The 23,739-nt window shown below is 41.3% G+C and overlaps 1 protein-coding gene across 26 annotated transcripts in view; it reads left to right on the forward strand.

Moving 5' to 3' along the window:
- FAM13C (family with sequence similarity 13 member C) overlaps positions 1–23,739 on the forward strand; it is a 140,703-nt gene that overhangs the window by 98,804 nt on the left and 18,160 nt on the right. For all 26 annotated transcript variants that reach the window (XM_086382467.1, XM_086382466.1, XM_086382489.1 and 23 more), the window contains 2 exons: positions 15,430–15,640; positions 17,247–17,385. In XM_086382467.1, the coding sequence (XP_086238593.1) occupies positions 15,430–15,640; positions 17,247–17,385 (350 nt within the window). The remainder of the gene's footprint in view (positions 1–15,429; positions 15,641–17,246; positions 17,386–23,739) is intronic.

The raw sequence follows: 23,739 nt of genomic DNA on the forward strand, positions 1-23,739 counted from the left end.
GCACCCATCATAAGTCTTCATTTTCCTATTTGGAGTCCTGTGATACACACGTGGTTTGTTTATATCAGTGGTAGATAATCTGGGCTGTGTTGAGACTCTCAATATTTTTGAGGGGCTAGGGGAGTTTTAACATTGCTTGTTAGGTGATCCACCAACCCTGGGAAGGTGGAGGTGAATGATGTGGCTTCTTCTAATCCTATAGTGTCTTGTTGTGTCTCATTTTTTTTTTTTTTTAGTATTAATTTTTGTTTTGAAAAGTCTCAAACTTGAGTCTCATTTGTCCGTTAGTTTCTCTGGTTTTAATCTCGCAGGTAGTAGGTTGGCTAGCAAGCAGAAGGTGAACAGATGCTCCCAGGAAGACTTCAGTGGGAAAGAAATAGTAAATTTACATGAGTAGAAATGACAGCACAGCATATCTTTTATAACACCAGTGGGTCAGAGGTTTGCAGACTGGTTTCTGCTTGGATGGTAGAAATAGGTTTAGGTGAGCTTGCTTCATGAGATGTCCTTTATCTCTAGGAATGGAAGGAAAAGATTTACAAAGGTAATGTATTTCAGTACCATTAGCAATAGTGCATCAAAGACCTTACTGTTTAAATCGACCCACGTGGTCTAAGTTGGCAAAACAGTCATCTTCAGTGTTTAAATATGTATTAGTGGCTAATAATAGTAGTAGTAGTAGCCACTATTATTGTTGAAGACTTTCTATGCCCAAGCACTGTTGTAAACTTCATAGTTATTGATTTAAACCCTTAAACCTGTGAAATAATACTATTCATAGTAAGGACACTGAGGCCTAGTGTGACCCTACTTGTAAGTGATAAATTATTTCCCTGTGTATGTAGGTGGCCAGTTGGTTGTCTTGTTATGTGGTGAGCTCCTCAGCTCTGTTAGCCATTGTGTTTGGATGAGATGCAAGTAAAATTGGTCAAGAGCCAATGCTGAGCCAATTAGGGATTTGAGTCAAATGATTAGACAATGCCCTTCTTCTTCCACCAACCTCCTATTCCACTCTCTGTAAACAAGCAACATAGAAACACAGAAAGAAGTCCCAAGCCAAATACCAGTTAATTTTTGAATTATCTGATGTTCACAAGTATCTGATAAGGACCGTTCAATATAATATTTGTTGCATGTTGGATATGTGTATGTGTGTGTGTGTGTGTATATAATATATATATTTTATCATGACTTGTGTGTGTAAATGTATCTTATTTTTCCCAAAGGTTGGTAGTAGTTTTATATTTTCTCACTCTTGATGGAGAGGATTTTGAATCAACTTATTAATACATTCTTTATTAAATAAAGATATGTACCCTGATTGGCTCAGTCAGTAAAGAATCTATCTGCAATGCAGGAGACCAGGGTTCCATCCCTAGGTCGGGAAGCTCCCCTGGAGTAAGAAATGGCAACCCACCCCAGTATTCTTGCCTGGAAAATCCCATGGACAGAGGATTATAGTGGCGGGCTATAGTCCATGGGGTCCCAAGAGCCAGAAAGGACTTAATGACTAAACCACAACCCCTGCATTTATGTGGAGATAGCCCATATAAAGGAGCCATCAACATATTCCGTCTTAGGTGTCAAATAACAGGAACGGGCAGAAGCTTCCTTACAGAGGAGCCTTGTGGGCTGGACGTTGGATTTTCTAAAATGTAGGTGAATCTGAGATATTCCAGTCCTTCCAAGAGAGTGTATGAAACAGAAAAGTTCCACTCTGTGTGTTGGCGTGTGTGTGTGTGTGTGTGTGTTTACTTGTGGGTGCATATACACACACTGGGCAGGGACAGCTCCTGCAAGTTTGCAAAGATAAAATCCATCTTGCCATCTTGATGTTTCTGGCCTTTGCAGAGCTTATGAATAAGGAGTCTCGTTTAGCTAAATCGACTGCGTGGGAATCGATGCAGGGAAGGTGAAGTCCCAGCCACTGTATTGGACTGTGGCACATGCTTCTCTCTAATTTTATTTTTTTTTAAATCCCTTTGATACAATCTAGAAATCGCTTACTAGGTGTTTTCAGGGAAGTAAGGAGTCTCTTGATGTGGTAAGAATGTTGCCAAAGTGATGAGCATTTGAAAGAGGCTTTCACAGTTCAATTTATGGGGTGGTTTGGTCTCACTGGCTTCCAAGACACACTCTTATAGGAAGGCTATACATATTCTAGTCCATGTGTCACTCAGAAGGGAGAAGTTGATGTTCATGTTAGATCAGCAGTTCTTCACTCTGGGCCTATGACTGGGTTTCTGGAGTGATCTCTGAACTCCTGGAAACTGTAGCGTGCATGCCTAAAGCCCCGATGATAGTGTTATAGCATCGATGAGCACATTTGCCATAAGTCTATCAAAGATTATGGAAACTTAAATAATATTTTTCTCTTAAAGTCTAGAATCTAGCCCTGAGCCTTAGATGTCTGCAAATATTGGATTAGTAATAGTTGATGTTAATATTTGGTATAACAAGGACAAAATCCAGCAAGTGATTTTTATAGAAATATCTGGATGTAATAGGCAACTAATTAACCTTTCAAATCAAACATTCACAAATATAAATCGTTGTGATTTATATTGGTTTCAGTCTTACTTGAACTTTGATTTAAGGCATGACTTAGGTTGTTTATTTATTTTAAACATCAAAGTTAAATTTATATACTTTTTTGGCCGCACCACGTGGCTTGTGGGATTTTATTTCCCCGACCAGGGGTTGCTTGGGCCCTCAGCAGTGAGAGCGTGGAGTCCTAATCCATGGGCCTCCAGACAATTCCCTAAAGTTGTTTAACATTTACAGAGGGCTATCTGAAATGATAGTCTGAACAAAATTTTGTATTCTTTATGTCTTTGACCTTAAATCAAAACATTGAGTTTTAACTCAAATTTACAGAATACAAAGATTCATCTCATCTAGCAAAATATCTGAGATGCTCCCTGTTCTAGAAATACAATTACAAACTGCACTTGCAGCAAGAGCAGATTTTATGACACCCTGAAGGGGCACTGTGTTCTGGAGAGTATTAGTGAATCTTCCCGCACATCACAGTTACCAGGAAAGCTTTTATACCTGGGGTTTCTCAGTCTTCATCACTAGACACTAGGGTTCGAAGTCCTAGAGTCTTTATATTTCATTAACGTTTTCAAGTCCTGGAAGCCACTATTTAAGTGGGCAGTATCTTAAATTATGAGAGTGAAAAGGTCAGGTTCTCTTAGGTTCTCTTTGACTTAGTTTCATCAACAGGAAGAAGCTTACAGACCACATGGATTTGCAGGGTCTGTGAGCAGTTGGCTCAGTGTGTTTACTTCAGGAGGAGAAAGGTGCTCAAGCTGGAGCTCGAGATGGGCAGGATGGGGACAGATCTGAGGGAGGTAACGCTGTTTAGAAAAAAGTGACAGAGTGGTTGCCAGCTTCAGGGCAGCGCCAGGGCTGTGCAGAGGGTCACAGTGCCCCAGTTTTAGCACTAAAAGTCCCACGTGCTGGGGGACCCTCAGTTCCGGGCAATCCAGGACAGTTGGTCACCCTGCCTGTGCGCTGCAAACTGCATAATGTGAGATGGAAAGCCACATGGTACTAAGGCCCAAAATCCCTCTAACTGAATCAACAGCCTCTTAACAGTTGAAGCAGACATTTCCACTGGACATTAAAAAGCTCCTGTTCTGGTGGTATTGATTGGAAAATGGAATGAGGATTGTCTTTTCAGCTTCTCATCATTTTCAACATGTGTAGAAGGACCGTTTGGCATTGTTCCACATGACTACGTATAGTAATGCCTGTTCTGTTTGAGCACAGGTGATGGAGTTTTTAGTATAAGCTATCACTGGAGACTTATTACTAGAAGTAATAGTTGCAGGGACATCCCTGGTGGTCTAGTGGTTAAGCTTCCATGCTTTCACTGCAAGAGACACAGGTTTGATCCCTGCTTGAGGAACTAAGATCTTGCATGCTTGGCCAAAAAGAAATTCCAAAGCAATACATAATTAACTATTTTATTCTAAAATCTTGATTTTCAAGTTGAAATTTTCATTTGGCTAAGAACCTTGTTGCTAATGTTGATTGTTAGACAATGCTCATGTCGTATATCTAGGTGCTGCTTCTGCTGCTGGGTGCTCAGTCGTATCCAACTCTTTGTGACCCCATAGACTGTGGCCTGCCAGGCTCCTTTGTCCATAGAATTTTCCAGGCAAGAATACTGGAGTTGGTTGACATTTCTTACTCCAGGGGGGTCTTCCCAGCACAAAGACTGAACCTGCATCTCTGGTGTCTCCTGCATTGGCAGGCAGATTCTTGACCATTGCGCCACCTGGGAAACCCATATCCGGGTACAGTCTGTAATTATTCCCAAAAGAATCCTGCATGGTCTGCAGGTTTCTTCCTAATGTTGGAGTTGAAATGGGGCAGAGTCAAAGAGAACCTGACCTTCTCTGTCATATTTCAAGACACTGTCTATTTGATTAGACATTCTCACTTGGCAGGGCTTATTAAATGTACAGTTGTCTGGGCTGTCCACCATAAGATACAAAATAAAGTGTAGAGATGAGGCCTGAAAATCTCCATGTTTGCCAAGCTCCTGTTGATGATTCTGATGTTCAGGGAGAGTCGGGAACACTTTGTGGAACTCAGTATTCCTACAAGGGTGCCATGGAAGTTGTTATTGCTGCAGGTGAAGTTTATAATTGGATTTCAGGAACAGGGAGCACCTCAGGTCTCCCACGAGGTGGGTCTGATTATCCACATAATGTTCCATCCTATCTGGCAGCAGCCCCCAGAAATAGTCTTTGAAAGTCAGTATGAGGGAGTCTTCAAGACCTCAACCTCAGAAGTGCCCAGAACTCCTAATATCTTTCAGAAACTTCATACACTGAGTTTGTGTTTGTGTGTTATTTCTAAATCCTTCTTGAACCTTTTCATGTTTTTTAGTGTGTAGCACTGATGTGCTCTAACTAGAAAGTGGCAATCACTGTAGAGAGTCGTTCTTCATCTTCTTATTCTAAGCTGGGTCCTTTAAAACAGTGGTTTTCACCCCCCTCCCACACTCTGACCCCTGCCTTTGGGACATTCAGCAACATCTGGGGATATTGTTTTGGTGTCATAGCTGGAGTGTGCGTGCCACTGGCATCTAGTGGGTAGAGTCCAGAGGTCCTGCTGAACATCTTCAATGTATAAGACAAGCCACGACCCCAGCACTGCCCCAGCAAATTGTCATCTGGTCCAAAATGTCAAGAGTGCCAGAGTTTAGAAACTCTGCTTTGAAGGTCTTTAAATGAATAATATCAACCTCAGCTAACAATGACCTCTTCTTTTGCACCAGGCATTGTTGCATGAATTTTCTTACTTTATCGCCACAACCACCTAGGGAGGCATTATTATCCCCAGATGAAAGATGAGGAAATAAACTTGGAGACTGAATATAACTCGTAGACGGTCCCACAGCAGTGAGTGGTAGCGGGTGCTGGGAGGAAAGGGGAGGAGTGGGGAAATTTCCCCAATCAGACTCCATGGTCTGAGTGTTTCACATGATGCCATGCTACCTAAATATAAAGTCCACATAGTTCTAATATTCTTAAATTTGAAGTTGAGCCCAAAGGCAGCCTAGGTACACACTGTATAACGAATATGCTTTAAAGTCATTTTTAAAGTACATCCCTGACTGTTTTGCTAGAATAAAAGCATCTAGATTTGTAGTTGATTAACCACTGCAGCCCCTCTGTTCCTATGGTCATTTCAGCGCCTCTGATCTTAACCATCTCTGGACCTCCTTGCCTTTCTCAAGTGTATTTACCTGACCCACATAGTGTTTTCCAGATTAAATGAAATAGTAGAATTTTATTTGTGCATATGGGCACAGGTACTATACTTTTGCCAAATGATACTATCGGGGGAAATTAGGCAAAGTGTACAAGGGATATGTCTACAATTTCTCACAACTACCCATGAAACTATGATGACCTAAATAAAAAAAGAATTAATACCTAAAAATATAGGCAGTGGGAGAGTTTCATCAACTATTCAAAAAATAATTATGGTTGTTGGATTGCTTTCCATACTCTTCCTAGAAATGTACATTGTTTTCTTGACCTTTTTGTCATATCTTATAGTCTGTAAAAGCTCCAAAAATCCCATTTTCTACCAAACTAACAGTTTACTGCTGATCATCTGTTAAGCGTAGACAGGTTAGCTTTGCCCACTGGCCCACACTGAGGGTCATCTACCACTGTGGACCTTCCTCCTGGTTTGTGAGCTTCTTCTGTGGTTCCTTTGCATTTTACTCTTTGAAAAATACTAACATCATCTGCAAACTCAGACTCACGACTCTATTTTTGCTTCTATGTTGGTTTTGAGATATGAAAAAGATTAATTCAGGATCCATCAGCAAGGATTAGTACTGACATGCCTCTCATAAAGATACTAGTTCAACCCTGTTCTTTGGGGCCTATTAGTAAGTGAATTTTTTATCCATTACAAAACATTTAGCCCAATCATCATTTGGTTTTGTTTTTAAATAACTTTTGATATGAACACCATGCCATAGACTTCTTGAAAGCCCAAATGGATTATATTCATTGGCTCTGTCTTGCTCAGAAACATAGCTCTTCGTAGAACTTGATATGCTTGTTGGGTAATCTTGGACAGGTTATTTGACCTCTGTGCCTCAGCTTCCTTTTCTTTGAAAAGGGAAAAAGGATACTATCTACCTCTTAGGATTGTTATGAGGATGACATAGCATAATACATATCAGGTTTTTAGCATATCACCCGTGGTAAATGCTCAATAAATGTCAGTGATCATTATTTAAAAAGCTGGCCATTCAGAGCTTATATCGCCTTCCCTCCAGTTGATAATGCTTGCATTTGTCTTTAAATGTCTGCTTTATTATAATTGCTGATGACTTGCAAGGTGTGAAAATGACATTTAGCACTGTTTATTCCCTGGGTCCTCTCTCGAGTCCTGCATTTGATTGACATTGTACTAGTTCCCTTAAGCAAAAGGTATTTATGACAGCATTGGTACTGCTAAGTCACTTCAGTCATGTCCAATTCTGTGCGACCCCATAGACGGCAGCCCACCAGGCTCCCCCCTCCCTGGGATTCTCCAGGCAAGAACACTAGAGTGGGTTGCCATTTCCTTCTCCCATGACAGCATTAATCTGTCATAAATACCTTTTGCTTAAGGGAATCAAGAGCTGATGGTTGAATAATTACCTCTTATTAAAGTTGAAACTACATTCATTACCATAAAATCTATCCTGTGCTACACCTATGACATAACTTGGCTAGAAAAGATCTTTACTGTTAATGAATTTTCTCTGATGCTTTTATCACCATCTTCATAGTCTCTGAAACAGGGAGCTTCACAATAATCCTTGTTTTTCAAATAAAGCATTTTTAAAAATGATCTCAAAACTCATAGATGACAATATAATTATCTGATAGCCATTTCTATAACTGCCTTATAAATAAAAATCCCACAGCCTGAACCATCAGGTAATTATTTTTAAAAAATATTAAGTTCAATTTTAAAGTCAGGCCAAGAACTGTGGTGATTGTATGTTTTTGTCCCATTTATCCTCACTATACTGTTTACAGAGAATCTGAGTTTTGAAGAGGCTCATCTGGCCAAGGACATAATAACTCTGAACAAGTGGCATCTCAGACCAAGCTTAGGACTCTGACTGCAGAGCCTAGACTTTTAATCAGTGCGCTTATACATGTGTTAGGTTTTTAAGTAATAGATTTTATTTTTAAGAGGTTTTAGGTTTATAGAAAATTGAGCATACGGTACAGAGAGTTGTCATATGCCCCTTTCCCCCTGCACATCATTTCTCATATTTTATAGTCATTTTAAAAGCCTCCTTCCTGCTTGTTCATTCTTTCATGCTTCTGAAGAATAGTCTGGAAGAGATCAGACAGTTTGCTTAGATGGTCAGTGTCTGACAGTGCTCTGAACAACCCCCAAACCCAAGGTGGACAACCTCTTCTGTCTGTTCCAGTTCCCTAGAATCATACTTTTCTGTGTCTCTGTGGAGGAAACTGCAGGTACAACTTTTTTGACTTAATTTTTCATAACTGACATTGAATGAGCCAGTGAAGATACAGTCTGCTTTGAAGGTTGGGATTTCTTCCTGTAGTCTTCCTGTTTGCCTTGTATATAATTTCCTTTTGCTTTTCAAAGCACATCGGCTCATTAATTAAAATCTTCTTTTGAAAATGGGTCTTGCTGCCTTAACTGCAGATTTTTATCTGCTGTCGCATTGATGTGTTCAGTTGTGCAGGAATCAGCTAGAAGATGCAGACAGTTGTCTAGGCTGAGAAATGATCAGCATTCCAGCACCCAGCTTTCTCCATGTACCAGGAGGATGCTTCTGAATCTTGGATACTCACAGGTGTTATTTGCTCTTTCTCCTCCCCGCTCCCCTGCCCCCACAGCTTAGCTGAGCACTTGGCTCCACTTTTGTGACACATGGAAGGGAAAAGATGTTTTCAGAGATTAGACCCTGTTCATCAGCCATTTCCCTTGATTATTTCTCAGTGGTTCTTTGACAGTATGCATATAGGTGACGAAGTTAAATCTTGAATAATCAGAAGAAAGTGAAAACATTCATTGAGCCCCTTGGTTAGACTTGTCTAGAAGGTCATTTCTTCTTTTCTCCCCAAACTGTATATTTGGTTTGGTGTTGTATAGAAGCTGCTTCCAAAAATATGAATGATCCCTGCCTCAGGTGCTCTCCAGAACGACGCAAAGTATGGACTTCTTCTGTTTCTCAACATGACAGAGATCTGGCAGTCTGACCTTGTCCTCAGCATGGGCCCTGCTGCTGTAGCCCGCAGCACAGTTCTGAGTTCGGGCAGAAGTCACTAACATCCAAAGACCTCAGGCTGCCTCAGGCTAGACGTTTACTTCCACTGCAGAGTAAACTCAGCCCTTGTCGCCCTGCCTGCCTGCCTTCTCACCCGCCCCGGCAGCATGGTGTCTGTGTGTGCTGAGTCGTGTCCGAGTCTTTGCAACCCTGTGGCTGGACTATAGCCCACAGGCTCCTCTGTCCATGGGATTTCCCAGACAAGAATACTAGAGTGGTTGTCATTTCCTTTTCCAGAGATAGTGTCTTCGGTTTTCTTCTTTTTCTTCCTCCACAGCTTTCTGGCTGCTCCTTTTTCTCAGGTACTACCTTACGGCTTTGTCTTCCCGTGTCTCCATTCAGTCTAGTTGGGGTACTTTCCTTTGCTAAGCCAGTTACCATGTGCAATGAAAGCATATTTAAGATATTTATTGAAAGTCATCTAGACATTTAAATTTGTTGAATATTACTCTAATACCAAAAATTTGGGTGAGTTCAAAGTGTTTATACCTCCCAAAATGATACCGTAAACAACACATTAGCAGAATGACAGTGTGCCCTTCCTTTGCTTGGGCCTTTGTTGGTACTACCTTTTTTAAACTGGAGGTCATGTAGTCCTCATTTTTTACCATTTAAACAGTGAAAATACTTGAAAAGAACTATAAAAGTGTCTTATCAGGGTGCAGGAAAGTTATAGGATTTCTAAAGTAATTGGTGACAGTACCCTGAAGATTTATGTACTTCAGCGTCAAGTGTACTTGGCAAAAAGTGTTGCATATGTCAGATATAATAGCAGTCACTCAAGAAAACAATATTCCAGAATTGTCTTTCTATAATTCTCTAGGGAACAGGAGTGATAGTATTAAATTTATCTTAAGAACTACTAAAAAACCTAAAATGTGGGTTACTATTTACTGATGGAAAATTTTTTTAATTAATTTTTAATTGGAGTATATTTGCTTTCATCTCCTGGCTATTATAAACAGTGCTGCAATGAACATTGGGGTGTATTCTTCTTTTCAGTTTTAACTGATGGAAATTTAACTAGGAAGTTGCAACCAAAAATGCAGAGGCAAGGAATAAATTTAGATCTGAGCTGAGGCTTCTTGATCAATGTAATTTTCTGGTTTTCAGGAAGGATTTTGGAATTTCTCATTGCTCAGCTGATGGAGTGCCCAAATCTACTGGTGGTTCATTGGAATTAAAGTCAGTAATTGGCTCCTTCAAAATAAAAATGATGCTCACTACCCCGCCCCCTACTCCAGAAGAGCGGTGTAAATGGTGAAGTGCATACTGAGGTCAGACCCAGTTAGAATATGTCTCCTGAGCGCCTCCCTGTGTGTGTATAGGGCCTGCTGGCCACCTCCCCCTGGATGATCGAAAGTGCCTCCTAACTCAGCGCATCCAGAACCAAACTCATTTCCCCTCTGGCTCACCTCTTCAGTTTCCTAACTAGGTCAAAGATACCGTTGTAAATACCAACAACAACTGTCATGTATGAGTTCTATGTCATTGATGAGTTATTATGCCCCCTTCCCTGGGCACTATACAAAGCACTTGAGGGTCCTTATGTTTTTAAAAATCCTTCTAACATTTGTGAGGTAGACACTGATGTCATTTTCACTTGGAAAAGATGGGGAAGCTGAGATTGAGAAGGATTGAATAATGTATCCCAAGTCACACATCTGCCAAAGAATCGACTTGATCTAGGTGTTTCTGAAACTGTAGCCAATGTTTTTAGCCTTGATGGCGAACTGCCCCTTGGGGTCTGCAGGGTGCTTGCCTTGGAGCCCAGCCTTGCTTTCACCATGATAAATTCCTCACCCCTATAAGCTCCCTGATGTTTCCAGTGACTGTCTACAGAAGCTGGCACATAAAATCCTGCTGGGAGTGCCAACCTTGTGCCATTTGGTAGCTTGTCAGCTTCATTCATCCAGAATGTATCTTCATCTGTCCTTACTTTTACCCAACCATCCTCACCTTAGAAATACTGCTTCCCTCTCAGTGGTCTCTGAGCAGATAAGCTCATCTGTTTCCCTAGTCTTAGTTCTTGGGATGACTTCAAGCTCTCAGTGTATTTAGCCATTTAAATTCAACACATTCTGTAACTGAATCCATTATGTATCCATCAGAAGTTTTGAGTTTGTTTCTTGGTTGTGTTTTGGTGGCCCTTTTTGTGATGAGGCTGGCCAAGAACTCTGATGCTTGAGCCTCACTAGAATCGTGTACATGTTTCTGGCTTATTTAGTTTTTAACACCATTGAAGGCTGATGTTTGGCATTTTGCGATGTATCTCAGTGTTACATATGGGCCCACGAGGATGGGCAAACCCAGAAGCACAAATTAACGAATCCACAAGTCTAGGTCTAATTTGTGACTCAGATCTCAGCAGTCCGTCTCAAGTGGGTACAGACAGGGATTTATTTAAATCTTAAATCACTTTATTTATTTACTTTATAATTAAAATTTTTATTGAAGTATAGTTGATTTACATTTGAATCACTTAAGAATTCACATTGGAGAAATATATTTTTAAAATCTGATTCATGTAACAGCTGTAAATAGCATCTGTTCCTGCCTGGGGTTGCAGCCACCTCAGAAATGGGCTCTGGTCTTCACACCTGATGATAATGACTTGTCTCCATTGTGGCCCCTCCTGCTCAGAGAGCAGGCTGCCAGGAATTCTCCCTGGCCTGCAGGGTCAGAGACGTGGAGTCTTCTGCCTCAGGCATTGGTCAGAGTCCCTGACCCCGACTGGAGTCATACCACCTTCCCTCCTGAATGTAAAATGAAGATCACAGTACTGCCAGCCTCGTGTGGTTATTTTGAAGATTAAATCCTTGCAGAAACTCTAACTGGAAGTTTGAGGACATAGTGAGTCACTGCATAACTATTAGATATGATTATTATTCTTATTTACACATAAGAAGTGGCAGGAGGTACAATGTGTCGAGGATGTGCTGGCTCTCATTTCCCACATTAACCCTGTAAGGACTCTGTGGAACTGGTGCTCAGTAAGAGAGGATCATATTCAAATTCCTTATTTTGATAATTGTTAAAAAATGATGGTTCTCAGGGTTAACCACATTTAGCAGTTTCTTTGCCTCATGTCAATGTTTTGCCAAATATGCTATTCAAAGGATGCATGGGTGAACAGTGTTTTAATAGGAATTTATTTTAATGTGTATTAGTTGAAGAAATGTAACTAGCACGTCAAATTCATGATTTCTTGGCCCTCATTGCCTAAGATGAAGCTGATATTTTTAAAAATTTATAGATTGTAATTAAGATTATATATAATATATAATCATATATAATGAGGGAGAGGGATAAATTAGGAATTTAGGAGTATATATATAGTATTTTATATACAGTATTATGTACATAATACTGTATATAAAATAGATAAACATCAAGGACCTACTGTATAACACAGGGAACTGTACTCAATATTTCATAATAAACTGTATGGGAAAGAATCTGAAAAAGAATAATTGAATCACTGCTATACACCTGAAACTAACATAACCTTTTAAATCAACTATATTTCAGTAAAAAAGAAATTAAGATTATATGTATAACATAAACATATATACACACATAAATATATACATATATATTAAAAATAGGTTTATGTGGATATGGCAAGCATTTTGTGGGGGGTACAGTTTTTTTTCTTTTCATCCTCACTTAGTCTTGAGAGGTGCCCACTGTTATTCTCCCCATTTTACAGATGAAGAAACTGAGGTTTTTAAATGTTCACTTTTTTCTGAAGTGCCTCTTAACAGGTGGAGGACCTGGGATTCAAACTCACAATCTTTCTTCTCTCTTGTTCTGTTTGTGGGGGTTGTTTCTTACTTCCCTTCTCAGGTATCCTTTTTTCCCCCAAATTTTTATATTAACTTTTATTGTTTTTTTTTCTTCCTATACAATTAAGATGTATTCATTACAGAAATTTTAGAACACGCAAGGAAAAAAATTATTGACCTAATGCACATAATGTTGAGATTATGTGCATTTTAAGTGTCAGTGATACACTATTGTTAAGTATAGGTGTGATGTCGTACAACGGATCTCCTTTGACTTTTCTATCACAGCCCTGTCAGATGATCTAAACAAGGATGTGGAGAGAAATCAGTGAACACACTGGAGCTCCACCAGAAAGTATGAGCGCCCCACACTCCTGGTTCCCAGACCCTCCCTCTGAACCATACTGCATCACAGCGTGGACCTTGGCGAGCTGCCGCTTCCTTTGGAAAGCATGTTCCCGGGGTCCCATCAGAAGCCACTCAATTTTAATATTGCCGTAAACTTCTCCCTGTTGGGGAGCCGGGTCTGCAAGTGGAGGCCTGGGCTGTGTTCCCAGGATGGCGGCAATGCTGGTTGGCACTAAGGCGACCCTGGGTTCTTCTGAGCAAGGAGCTCAATACCCTGTCTCCAATAGGCTTGTGTGCACAGGTTCAATTAAGATGCTTCTCAACTTAGATGCTTAGACAGAGAGCTCAGGTGCTACCCGATCACCAGTTTCTGACTGTCGCTTTTCAGCTGGTCACATTGGGATCTTTCGGGCCCACCACCTCCTTCAGTGGTGATCTGCGGGGAAGAGAGGTTGTGATGTTAATGGCACAAAAAATGCCACAAAAAACAGATGCCGCTTATATGGAGATTTACAGTTACAATTGCAGCACAGTTCAAAGCAAGCCATTCACAGTGGCCTGTGGTTCTCCGAAGTCACGTCTTAGGTCTCAGTGAGTTTCAGAGGCTGAGCTCTTTGTTCACCCCCATGTTAGTCATATGCCTAGGACCTCAAGTGCCCCCATTCATTGTAAAGCACCACCAAGAGGCTCCTGGCCTCTTAGTTTTTACCCTGGCCCCACAGCTGAGCTAAAGGCAGAGATCCTTTCCATTTCAGCAAAAGATGTGCTGGTCCCAGGTACTTGATAAAGATCTTTCTCTTCCTCATCGTTAATACCAAATGATACTACCCAGAAATAGGTAACATGAATAAAATGAATTTCTTCTTAGTCTAACGGTTTAAGAAGAGGGTTTGGTGAGGTACTCAGACACTCTTTGGTGGATGTCGAAGGTCATTGTAGTATATGCTGTCATCCATGTTACTCCTAGGGGCTCCCTCCAAATGGCAGTGTTTTCTGGCTAAATTATTCTTAGCAAGGGTGTTGCCTGTGGTGAGTTGTGTTAGTCACACTGCCTGTGGGCCTGGCTTTGGCATTCATCCGACTCCAACTTCTCCCCAGCCCTCACCCCATCCATTTCTGACCAGCCTCAGGCACTGACAAGTGCTATTGGCAAGCCTCAGAGGCCCCACAGGAGGCATTGTCCACCCGCCCAGCCTACAGCCAAACAGAGGAGAAGCTGCCTGAAACATACAAGGACCTAATCCAACCTTTGTTGCACAAAGCAAATTGCATTTCAAGCTCTAGAGAACATGAGCCATTCATTCTAAAGCTGGCTAAGATTCATCCAGTACTAAATTGTGATAAACGTTTGTTTTGGAAAAGTGAATTGTCAGTGTTTCCAGATTCACTTATTCACCCAGAAAGGCTGTGTTTTTCCTCTTTCTTTAGGAAAGTCAGAATAGGAGAACGCCTCGGGTTGTTCTAACCTGTTTGCTGGGCAAAATCGAGAAGGCTCTGGCATGTTTTTGAGTAGCTCTGTACAGCACCTTAGGATGGAAGACTTAACTCAGCCCCCCGTTCCCCATCCCCCATCCCCCTCCCCTCACCTGGGTAGCATGGGGGTGCCCTCCCTCTCTGGACTGACCCTGGTCGGGGAGATAAAGAGCTTATTTAAAAGGGGAATGATCACAAAATTCAGGCAGAGAGATTGCCTCACCCAGGAGAGGGTTTAGAGCAGGTTTTGTTTTTGGTTTTTGTCCCAAATAAAATGGTATGTCAAATTTTAGAGAAGGACCAGAATCTCTTCTAATCTCACCATGCTTTGTGGTTGCTATGTAGCTTCTCTGATCATTTAGTGTGTTTATTTGTACACAGAAATGGGTACCATCTTGAGCTGAAATGTGTGGTTTTCTCATTAGCATATTCTGAGCATCATTTCATGTACATAAGCAGAGTTCTCCATCATGTTTAAGGAGTGCTGAGTAATTTTCTGTCTGGGGACTCTGCACCCCTCTCTTCTTGTTTTGTTTTCTCTTTTCTCTTCCTCCCCTCCGGCTCCTCTGCCTTCCTTCGCTGGCAGTTGTTATAACTGTTCTCCCTCATCTTTTGCTCCAGTTCCATGTAATTGTTTTCTCTTTTTCACTCTAACATTTTATAATATACTCTCTGACATATGCAAATAATATGAAATAAAGAGAGGATTTTTGTAGTTTTGGGCTATGCTGATGCTGTAATTTGGACTGAAATAATCTGTGTTTCCATTTTTGGTGTGTGTTGGCCTTGTAATATTTTCTGTCCAGGTTCTGTGAGAACAAGCATGACAGTATTTTGAAAGGCCTTCATATCCCCCAAAGGAAGAGATGACAAAAAGGCGAGGCATTACAGTGAATGTTGATGATCTTTGTTTAGGAACATGACAGTCTCAAGCCCTCTGTGGCTTCTGAGATGCGATGATTTATCTTATTTCCTCAGACCCTGCGCCTGTGCACAGAGATGGGCAGAATGAGGCAGACAGCACACCAGAAGACATGCAGTCTGTTGAGACTAGCAGGCTGCTCTATCACATCACCGACGGCGACAACCCACTGCTGTCACCACGATGCTCCATCTTCAGCCAAAGCCAGAGATTCAACTTGGACCCCGAATCAGCCCCTTCTCCACCCAGCACTCAGCAGTTTATGATGTAAAAAAATCTTGTTCTTATCTTCACTTCATACAGTTTTTAAATACTCCATTTATAAACTACAGTAAAGTGTGTGTCCAAAATAGAGCAAGCATGCCTACCAAAAGCAGCTGCGGGCCCTGAACCATACATGGCAAAAAATCAGTGTGCTTTCGAGTTAAGAATGCCGTTTGAAGCTTTCTTGTGTCAGAAGGAAATGGTCTGAAGACACAAGCTGCCCTATGGCTCACATGTTTGAATGTTTTTTATGAAATGACCAGAATCCTAAGAAATGTGCATATGTAAATACCAGAAATGCCATTCTTGGTGAGCTCACTAAAGTATTATTTCTGTGTCCAGGAGTGGCCTCAATGGATGGATTGTGGCAATGCTTGGCAAGTCGTTCATCTCAATTTCTTCTTAGATTCTTGAAAAGTGGTAGCTTATAATAGCTCCCCCTCAAAGAAAAAAGTGAAACTATGTGTGTTTTTTTTAAGTTCCATTACTAGTTTTGATGCATAGTTAAAATGAGTCTTCCCTTGACTAAATGTATGTGCTGGGATTCCTACATTCTCTTTAATACCTCCTGCTGTCACTCATGAATTTATCCAGACCTTGTTCCATGGACTGTCTACTGATGGACTTGAGGGAGTTAGTGAATTATTACTATTTTAAAGTATGTTAGGTGAGAAAATAAACATATTTTCTAGAGAGGGAATCCATTTCTTTTATGATTCACAAAGGCTCTATTATATCAAGAAAACTACTCATCTGAATCCTTTTTGAAAATATTGTTAGTCTGGGCTTAATCCCTGATGACTCAGATGTAAAGAATCCACCTGCCAACGCAGGAGATGTAAGTTTGATCCCTGAATCAGGAAGATCCCCTGGAAAAGGAAACGGCAACCCACTCCAGTATTCTTGCCTGGAAAATCCCATGGACAGAGGAGCCTGAATGGGGTACAGTCCTTGGGGCTGCAAAGGACTGAGCACAAGCATGCATGCATGCCATTTATTGAGGATAACGCTGTCTCATTAGTCTGAAGTTGGCGTCCTCCAAGATTTATGAAATGCATTTCCTAGACTAATACTCTGACCTTTGTAGACAAAAGTCCTTGATAACATTTGCCTATAACAGAGTTCTGTGAATCAGGGGTCTCCAATACCCAGCAGATGCTACCATAGAAGCCTCATCAAATGAGGAACTGGCCTCTGAACTCTGATAATCCAGAAAGCTGGGTTTGTAGACAAGCAGCAGTGTTTACTGGAAGACCATTGTTTTGTTCTTTTAATTTGTTTTTTAATTGGAAGAATATTGCTTTACAATATTGTATTAATTTCCGCTGTTTAACAAGGTGAACCAGCCATAATTGTTTTAAGTTATATCTTTTAAAAAACATTTTCTTGGAGTATAGTTGATTTACAAAGTTGTGTTAGTTTCAGATGTACAGTAAAGTGAGTCAGTTATACATACACGTGTATCCACTCTTTTTAGATTCTTTTCCCATATAGGCCATTATACAGTATTAAGTAGGATTCCCTATGCTGTACAGCAGGACCGTATTAGTTATCTGTTTTATACGCGATAGTGTTCTTAATGACTCTCTCCCTCCCTGGATCGTTCCAGGCTCCGCAGTTCTTCCCGGTGCAGCTGTGGTGATGGCAAGGAGCCCCAGACCATTACCCAGCTCACCAAGCACATCCAGAGCCTCAAGCGGAAAATTAGGAAGTTTGAAGAAAAATTTGAACAAGAAAAGAAGTACCGGGTAAGGCCCCTGTGATTTGAAATGAGTGGACTGTGTCAGAGATGTATGGGCTTTTCTGTCCTTCCTTTTTGAGTACATCTCTGTGCCTGGGGACAGCTCGGTTCCCCTCGGCCAGCCCAGGACTCATCATAAGTGGAGTCCCTTCTGGGTCTGTCAACTGATCTCTGCTAAGATGATTTCTAGCAACAAATTGAAACTCTTATTTACAAACTGATTTAATTATTGATTTCTCTTTTTTGTTTTTTTTCTTGAGGAACCTTACTATCAATCCCAGGACTTAAATTTGGAAAGATTTTGAATTATGGTTTTATTTGTTCTTTAACTTTTTCTCATTTGCGTTTGGGGTAAGAAAGCAGATCCAACATGGAGTCATTTGCATTTTGATAAGAACCTATTAGGGCTTCCCTGGTAGCTCAACTGGTAAAGAATCTGCCTGCAATGCAGGAGACTCTGGTTTGATTTCTGGGTCAGGAAGATCCCCTGGAGAAGGGATGAGCTACCCACTCCAGTATTCTTAGGCATACCTGGTGGCTCAGATGGTAAAGAACGCTCCTGCCATGCGGGAGACCTGGGTTCGATCTCTGGGTTGGGAAAATCCTCTGGAGAAGGGCATGGCAACCCATTCCAGTATTCTTGCCTGGAGAATCCCATGGATAGAGGAACCTGGTGGGCTACAGTTCATAGGGTCATAAAGAGCTGGACATGCTGAGTGACTAACCACAGCACAACCCAAGAACCTATTAAGGGCACAAAGGATGGAATCTCTAATTGTGGAACAGAATGAGGGAGAGTTTTCTTTGACAATAAAGTACTTTCTGGTTGATGGATGAGCACCTATCAAGTGATGTCTATTCAGGCCACTCTTAAGGACAAACCCTGATCTCATCCTTTCTCTTAGAGAGACACCAGCCAAACAACAGAATAGGAAAGACTAGAGATCTCTTCAAGAAAATTAGAGATACTAAGGGAACATTTCATGCAAAGATGGGCTTGATATAGGACAGAAATGGTATGGACCTAACAGAAGCAGAAGATATTAAGAAGAGGTGGCAAGAATACACAGAAGAACTGTACAAAAAAGATCTTCCTGACCTAGATAATCATGATGGTGTGATCACTCACCAAGAGCCAGACATCCTAGAATGTGAAGTCAAGTGGGCCTTAGAAAGCATCACTATGAGCAAAGCTAGTGGAGGTGATGGAATTCCAGTTGAGCTATTTCAAATCCTGAAAGATGATGCTGTGAAAGTGCTGCACTCAATATGCCAGCAAATTTGGAAAACTCAGCAGTGGCCACAGGACTGGAAAAGGTCAGTTTTCATTCCAATCCCAAAGAAGGGTAATGCCAAATAATGCTCAAACTACCACACAATTGCACTCATCTTACACGTTAGTGAAGTAATGCTCAAAATTCTCCAAGCAAGGCTTCAGCAATACGTGAACCGTGAACTTCCGGATGTTCAAGCTGGTTTTAGAAAAGGCAGAGGAACCAGAGATCAAATTACCAACATCCACTGGATCATCGAAAAAGCAAGAGAGTTCCAGAAAAACATCTATTTCTGCTTAACTGACTATGCCTAAGCCTTTGACTGTGTGGATCACAATAAACTGTGGAAAATTCTGAAAGAGATGGGAATACCAGACCACCTGACCTGCCTCTTGAGAAACCTATATGCAGGTCAGGAAGCAACAGTTAGAACTGGACATGGAACAACAGACTGGTTCCAAATAGGAAAGGGAGTACGTCAAGTCTGTGTATTGTCACCCTGCTTATTTAACTTATATGCAGAGTACATCATGAGAAACGCTGGGCTGGAAGAAACACAAGCTGGAATCAAGATTGCCGGGAGAAATATCAATAACTTCAGATATGCAGATGACAGCACCCTTATGGCAGAAAGTGAAGAGGAACTAAAAAGCCTCTTGATGAAAGTGGAAGAGGAGAGTGAAAAAGTTGGCTTAAAGCTCAACATTCAGAAAATGAAGATCATGGCATCTGGTCCCATCACTTCATGGGACATAGATAGGGAAACAGTGGAAACATGTCAGACTTTCTTTTTTTGGGCTCCAAAATCACTGCAGATGGTGACTGCAGCCATGAAATTAAAAGATGCTTACTCCTTGGAAGGAAAGTTATGACCAACCTAGATAGCATATTTAAAAGCAGAGACATTACTTTGCCAACAAAGGTTCGTCTAGTCAAGGCTATGGTTTTTCCAGTGGTCATGTATGGATGTGAGAGTTGGACTGTGAAGAAAGCTGAGTGCTGAAGAATTGATGCTTTTGAACTGTGATGTTGGAGAAGACTCTTGCGAGTCCCTTGGACTGCAAGGAGATCCAACCAGTCCATTTTGAAGCCCTGGGATCAGCCCTGGGATTTCTTTGGAAGGAATGATGCTAAAGCTGAAACTCCAATACTTTGGCCACCTCATGCGAAGAGCTGACTCATTGGAAAAGACTCTGATGCTGGGAGGGATTGGGGGCAGGAGGAGAAGGGGACGACAGAGGATGAGATGGCTGGATGGCATCACCGATTCGATGGACGTGAGTCTGAGTGAACTCCGGTAGTTGGTGATGGACAGGGAGGCCTGGCGTGCTGCGATTCATGGGGTCGCAAAGAGTCGGACACGACTGAGCGACTGAACTGAACTGAACTGACAGTGTTGCAACTATGAACTTTTCTTACATAAGAAGAGATAGAGCTAAGTGTCCTGATATCCCAATGCTGTTTTATTTATTGTCTGTAGTGGTGATCATGGCCTAGAGAAAAATTGTATCCATGTAGAATTGCACAAAGATATTGGGTTTTTGGCAAAGGGCCCAGAACAGCTTATTAGAATAAAAGAGAAGAGGGGATAAGGTCTCATACATCTTAAAATATTTAAAGGCTCACTGGGCAGTTGGTCCAGAGGCAATCTGCTGGTTCCTGAGGTGTGGGTAAGTTCTCGGGAGGGAGCTAAGAATAATATTTCTTTGTCCTATTCTTCCTGTCCTGTGTTTCCCACAGTGGCTGCAAATTGACTAAAAGAGAGGTTGTAAGGAGTAAATTTTAGCTTTGCAAAATGGATGGAAAAGAAAAATCAGATTATCTTTCAAGACAACTTCAGTCAGGGTGCTGAAGACTCTTCTCTTCCTTGAGGTCAGGCAGCCACAGCTGCTGCTGGTCTTTCATGTAGTAAGAGGGTGCTGTGCACATTGTAAGTACAGGCTTTATTTCACAGATAAGGAACAGGAGGCCCAGAAAGGACTTACAGCCTTTTTAAGGTAGTTATGTTCTAGCACCTCAGGCTTGGGGTGGTTAAAGATGAGTCGCTTTTACAATGTAAGAGTGGAATAAAATTCTTAAAGTGTCCGCATTTTGAAAACTTCAGATACCCTGAGAGGAGCTGATTTTCCTTGTCTGCTGCTGGAGTGTTGCTGGATCTGCAATGCCCTCGTACTAGAAACTGTAGCAAAGCAGCTAGGGCCTCCATCCCCAGGGGCCTGTTATAGTTCTTACCTGGCAATTCTTGAATCAGACTGATCTGGATTTGAATCCAAGCACAGCCACTTATGAACTCTGCGACCTGGGTCTTGTTACTTTATGTTCCTGAGTCTCATTCTATCCATCTGAACAGTGGAGTTAATAGTGACTTCTTAGGTTTGTATTAAATGAGGGAGTCCATATGTATTGCTTCTTACAGTTTTAACACCAGGGAAGTAAGTGGTCCTAGATATTACTAACTTTTTCATCTGTTTGAGTGATACTTGAACAGGCTATCCCATGGCAACCTCTGCCTTGTTGAAGAATAAAGGAAAATTATAGACCTTAATTTTCCACTAGATTTTTCTGCCTGCAGCTACAGACTCTAGATTGTGGAGAGTCTGTATATATAACAGGTCACCCGGCAGTTGGCTATTTTAGAAAAGAATTTCGCCTGGCACCTCCTGCCTTTGTCTGGAGAAACTTTAGGGCCAAAGCAGACACTTGCCTACACATTTAAACATGCAGATTGATGGATTTGGGGGCAGTGAAAAAGTCTTCATGGTCACGACTTCTCTGTGTGTGAAAGTCTTTGATGTAATCAGACCTTCAGTGTCTCAGGAAACAGGGCTTCCCCTCACCCTTCCTGTCTGGATGCCAGGCTGTGGTTAGAGGTTTGACATGTCACTGGACTTGAATTGGTTGCTGTGTGTATGGCTTTCCTTCCTGGCAGCCTGACTGTGGAATTAATAGCACCTGCTGCTAATTTTTGAATCCAAGTTCCTGCTGACCCTCCATGCTAGTCTGATGCCCTGATACAATGTACATCCTTCCTGCGGTGTTGAATACAACTATTTCACTTCCTGTCCAGAGCTGTGTTTATTTCCTATACTTTTACAGTTTACATTTAACTATTGTTAGACTCATGGACCTAGAAAAAACCTGTTTCAGCCAGATGTCCACTTTCAATAGAATTAGAGAATGTTAGAATTAGAAAGGATTTGTTAGTTTTCTCTTGTTTGACCACTGAAGAAACTGAGGCTCAGAGAAGGGAAGTAACTTCTCTGGGTTCACACAGCAAAGAATTAATCACAACTAAGACAGTAACATGGGTCCTTTCGTTCCTGATCTGTAAATCTTTGTAAGATGTCTTTTGAATTGTCTTTGCATGTGTGTGTGCTAAGTCACTTCAGTCACGTCCAACTCTTTGTGATGCTCTGAACTGTAGCCTGCTAGGCTTCTCTGTCCATGGCATTCTCCAGGCAAGAATATTGGAGTGAGTTACCATGCCCTTCTCCAAATGATCTTCCCGACCCGGGGACTGAACCCAACCTCTTAGCTCTCCTGCATAAATAGGCGGGTTCTTTACCACTAGCACGTTTGGCAAATCACAAGTCTGGTCCAGCCGCACCCTCAGTTATGTGACTCAGGAGCCCCATTTAAATCGCATTGAACAACATCTGCACTAAGGTTGTGGTATATGGCCCTTGGGGCCTATTAAACTGAAATATTTCAGCCCAGAAGTTAGAAGGCTTGAAGATCTACAGCTTGTGTGTGAAAACTTTCCATGTGGTAGGAGAGCTGCCATCCTTCTCAGCTTGATTTAACCTTTTTTGAAAGCTCTTCCAGGAGTAGGGGAATACAAAATTCATTTCAGAAAATGATTTTAGGCTTTCAGATATTTTGTCAGAAAATTTGGCCTTAAATTCCTACTAAGTCCTGTTTGCAGTACTGTAGGTTTACTTCTTTGGTGATCCTTGGCTTAGGGTCCTAGATTTTTGTTTTTAACAGTATTTCGAAAAGAGTGCATTAACTGTGTGGAGCATATCCAGTGAAAAAGGTGTGTTCCAGAGAACAGGATGTGTTTTCAGATCCATGTGGAGATTTCTGTGAGGATTTTGAGAAACCAAGTGTAAAATATTGACTGTTCACATAACCAGACTGTTAGGCACAGCCAGAGTACTCCACATTGTATCAGGGGGTCGTTCTAGCAGACCGTGGGTAGGACCAGGAGCAGCCGTTGGAGGTGTGTCCCTGTGTCGCTGTCCGTGGTCCTGAAACCAGGGCTTCCCTCCTGGAAACCAGAGTCTCCCTTCTGGGCTCCTGTAGGGAAAAAAAAATCACTGGACTTCCATGAAGGCGGGGGGAGGGGAATCTTCCTCAGTGTTATTTTGCATCTTGATTTTAAACTTTATGGATTTTGCATCTCTATAGAAGTGACAGAACCATGTTTTGTGTTTCACAATTAAAACATCTAATCCCGTGTACATTTGATGATCCTCTTACATGAGTACTGTTTCTTTCTTCAGACTTGAGAGGAACACGGTCTTCTCCCCATGTCTCTCTGTCTCACCAACACCTTGCTGATGTTACATGGATTTAATAGATTCTTAATCACAGCAGAGCCGCCAGTCTTGTCACTAACATTGCACACATTTCTGGCTATTATGACAGTGTTTATGATGTCTTCTTGAGCATGCCTATATAGCTCTTTGTATTACTATATCCCCAGTTCAAAGTAACCACTCATTTTCTTGAGCCTGTGTTTATGTTACCAGAGTGGGTATATTTGCTGTTCTTCTCTCCTGGTTTCTCTTTTCTATAGAAAATTCACTTTTATACTCTGAAAAGAAATCCAGAACTCAAGATAAATGATTTGTATGAATAGAGTCATATTCTTCTAAAATTAAAGCTATATTCTTATTGCCACATCCAAGTGTGATTAGTTACTAGTGAGGACATACTATCCTAGTATGGTATCCGAGTAAAGATAGCAATAATACTATTTTAAATTCTAGCTAACACACTGATAGTGTTTAGCGTGTGCCTGGGACTTTTTTCATGCATATTCATCATGTTTCAGACTCATCATGTTTCATGCATATTCACTG

Source organism: Bos grunniens, chromosome 28, assembly GCF_055505025.1.
Source record: "Bos grunniens cultivar Pamir isolate PY7600 chromosome 28, Bosgru_T2T1.0, whole genome shotgun sequence".
In the NCBI taxonomy this organism is placed as follows: domain Eukaryota; kingdom Metazoa; phylum Chordata; class Mammalia; order Artiodactyla; family Bovidae; genus Bos; species Bos grunniens.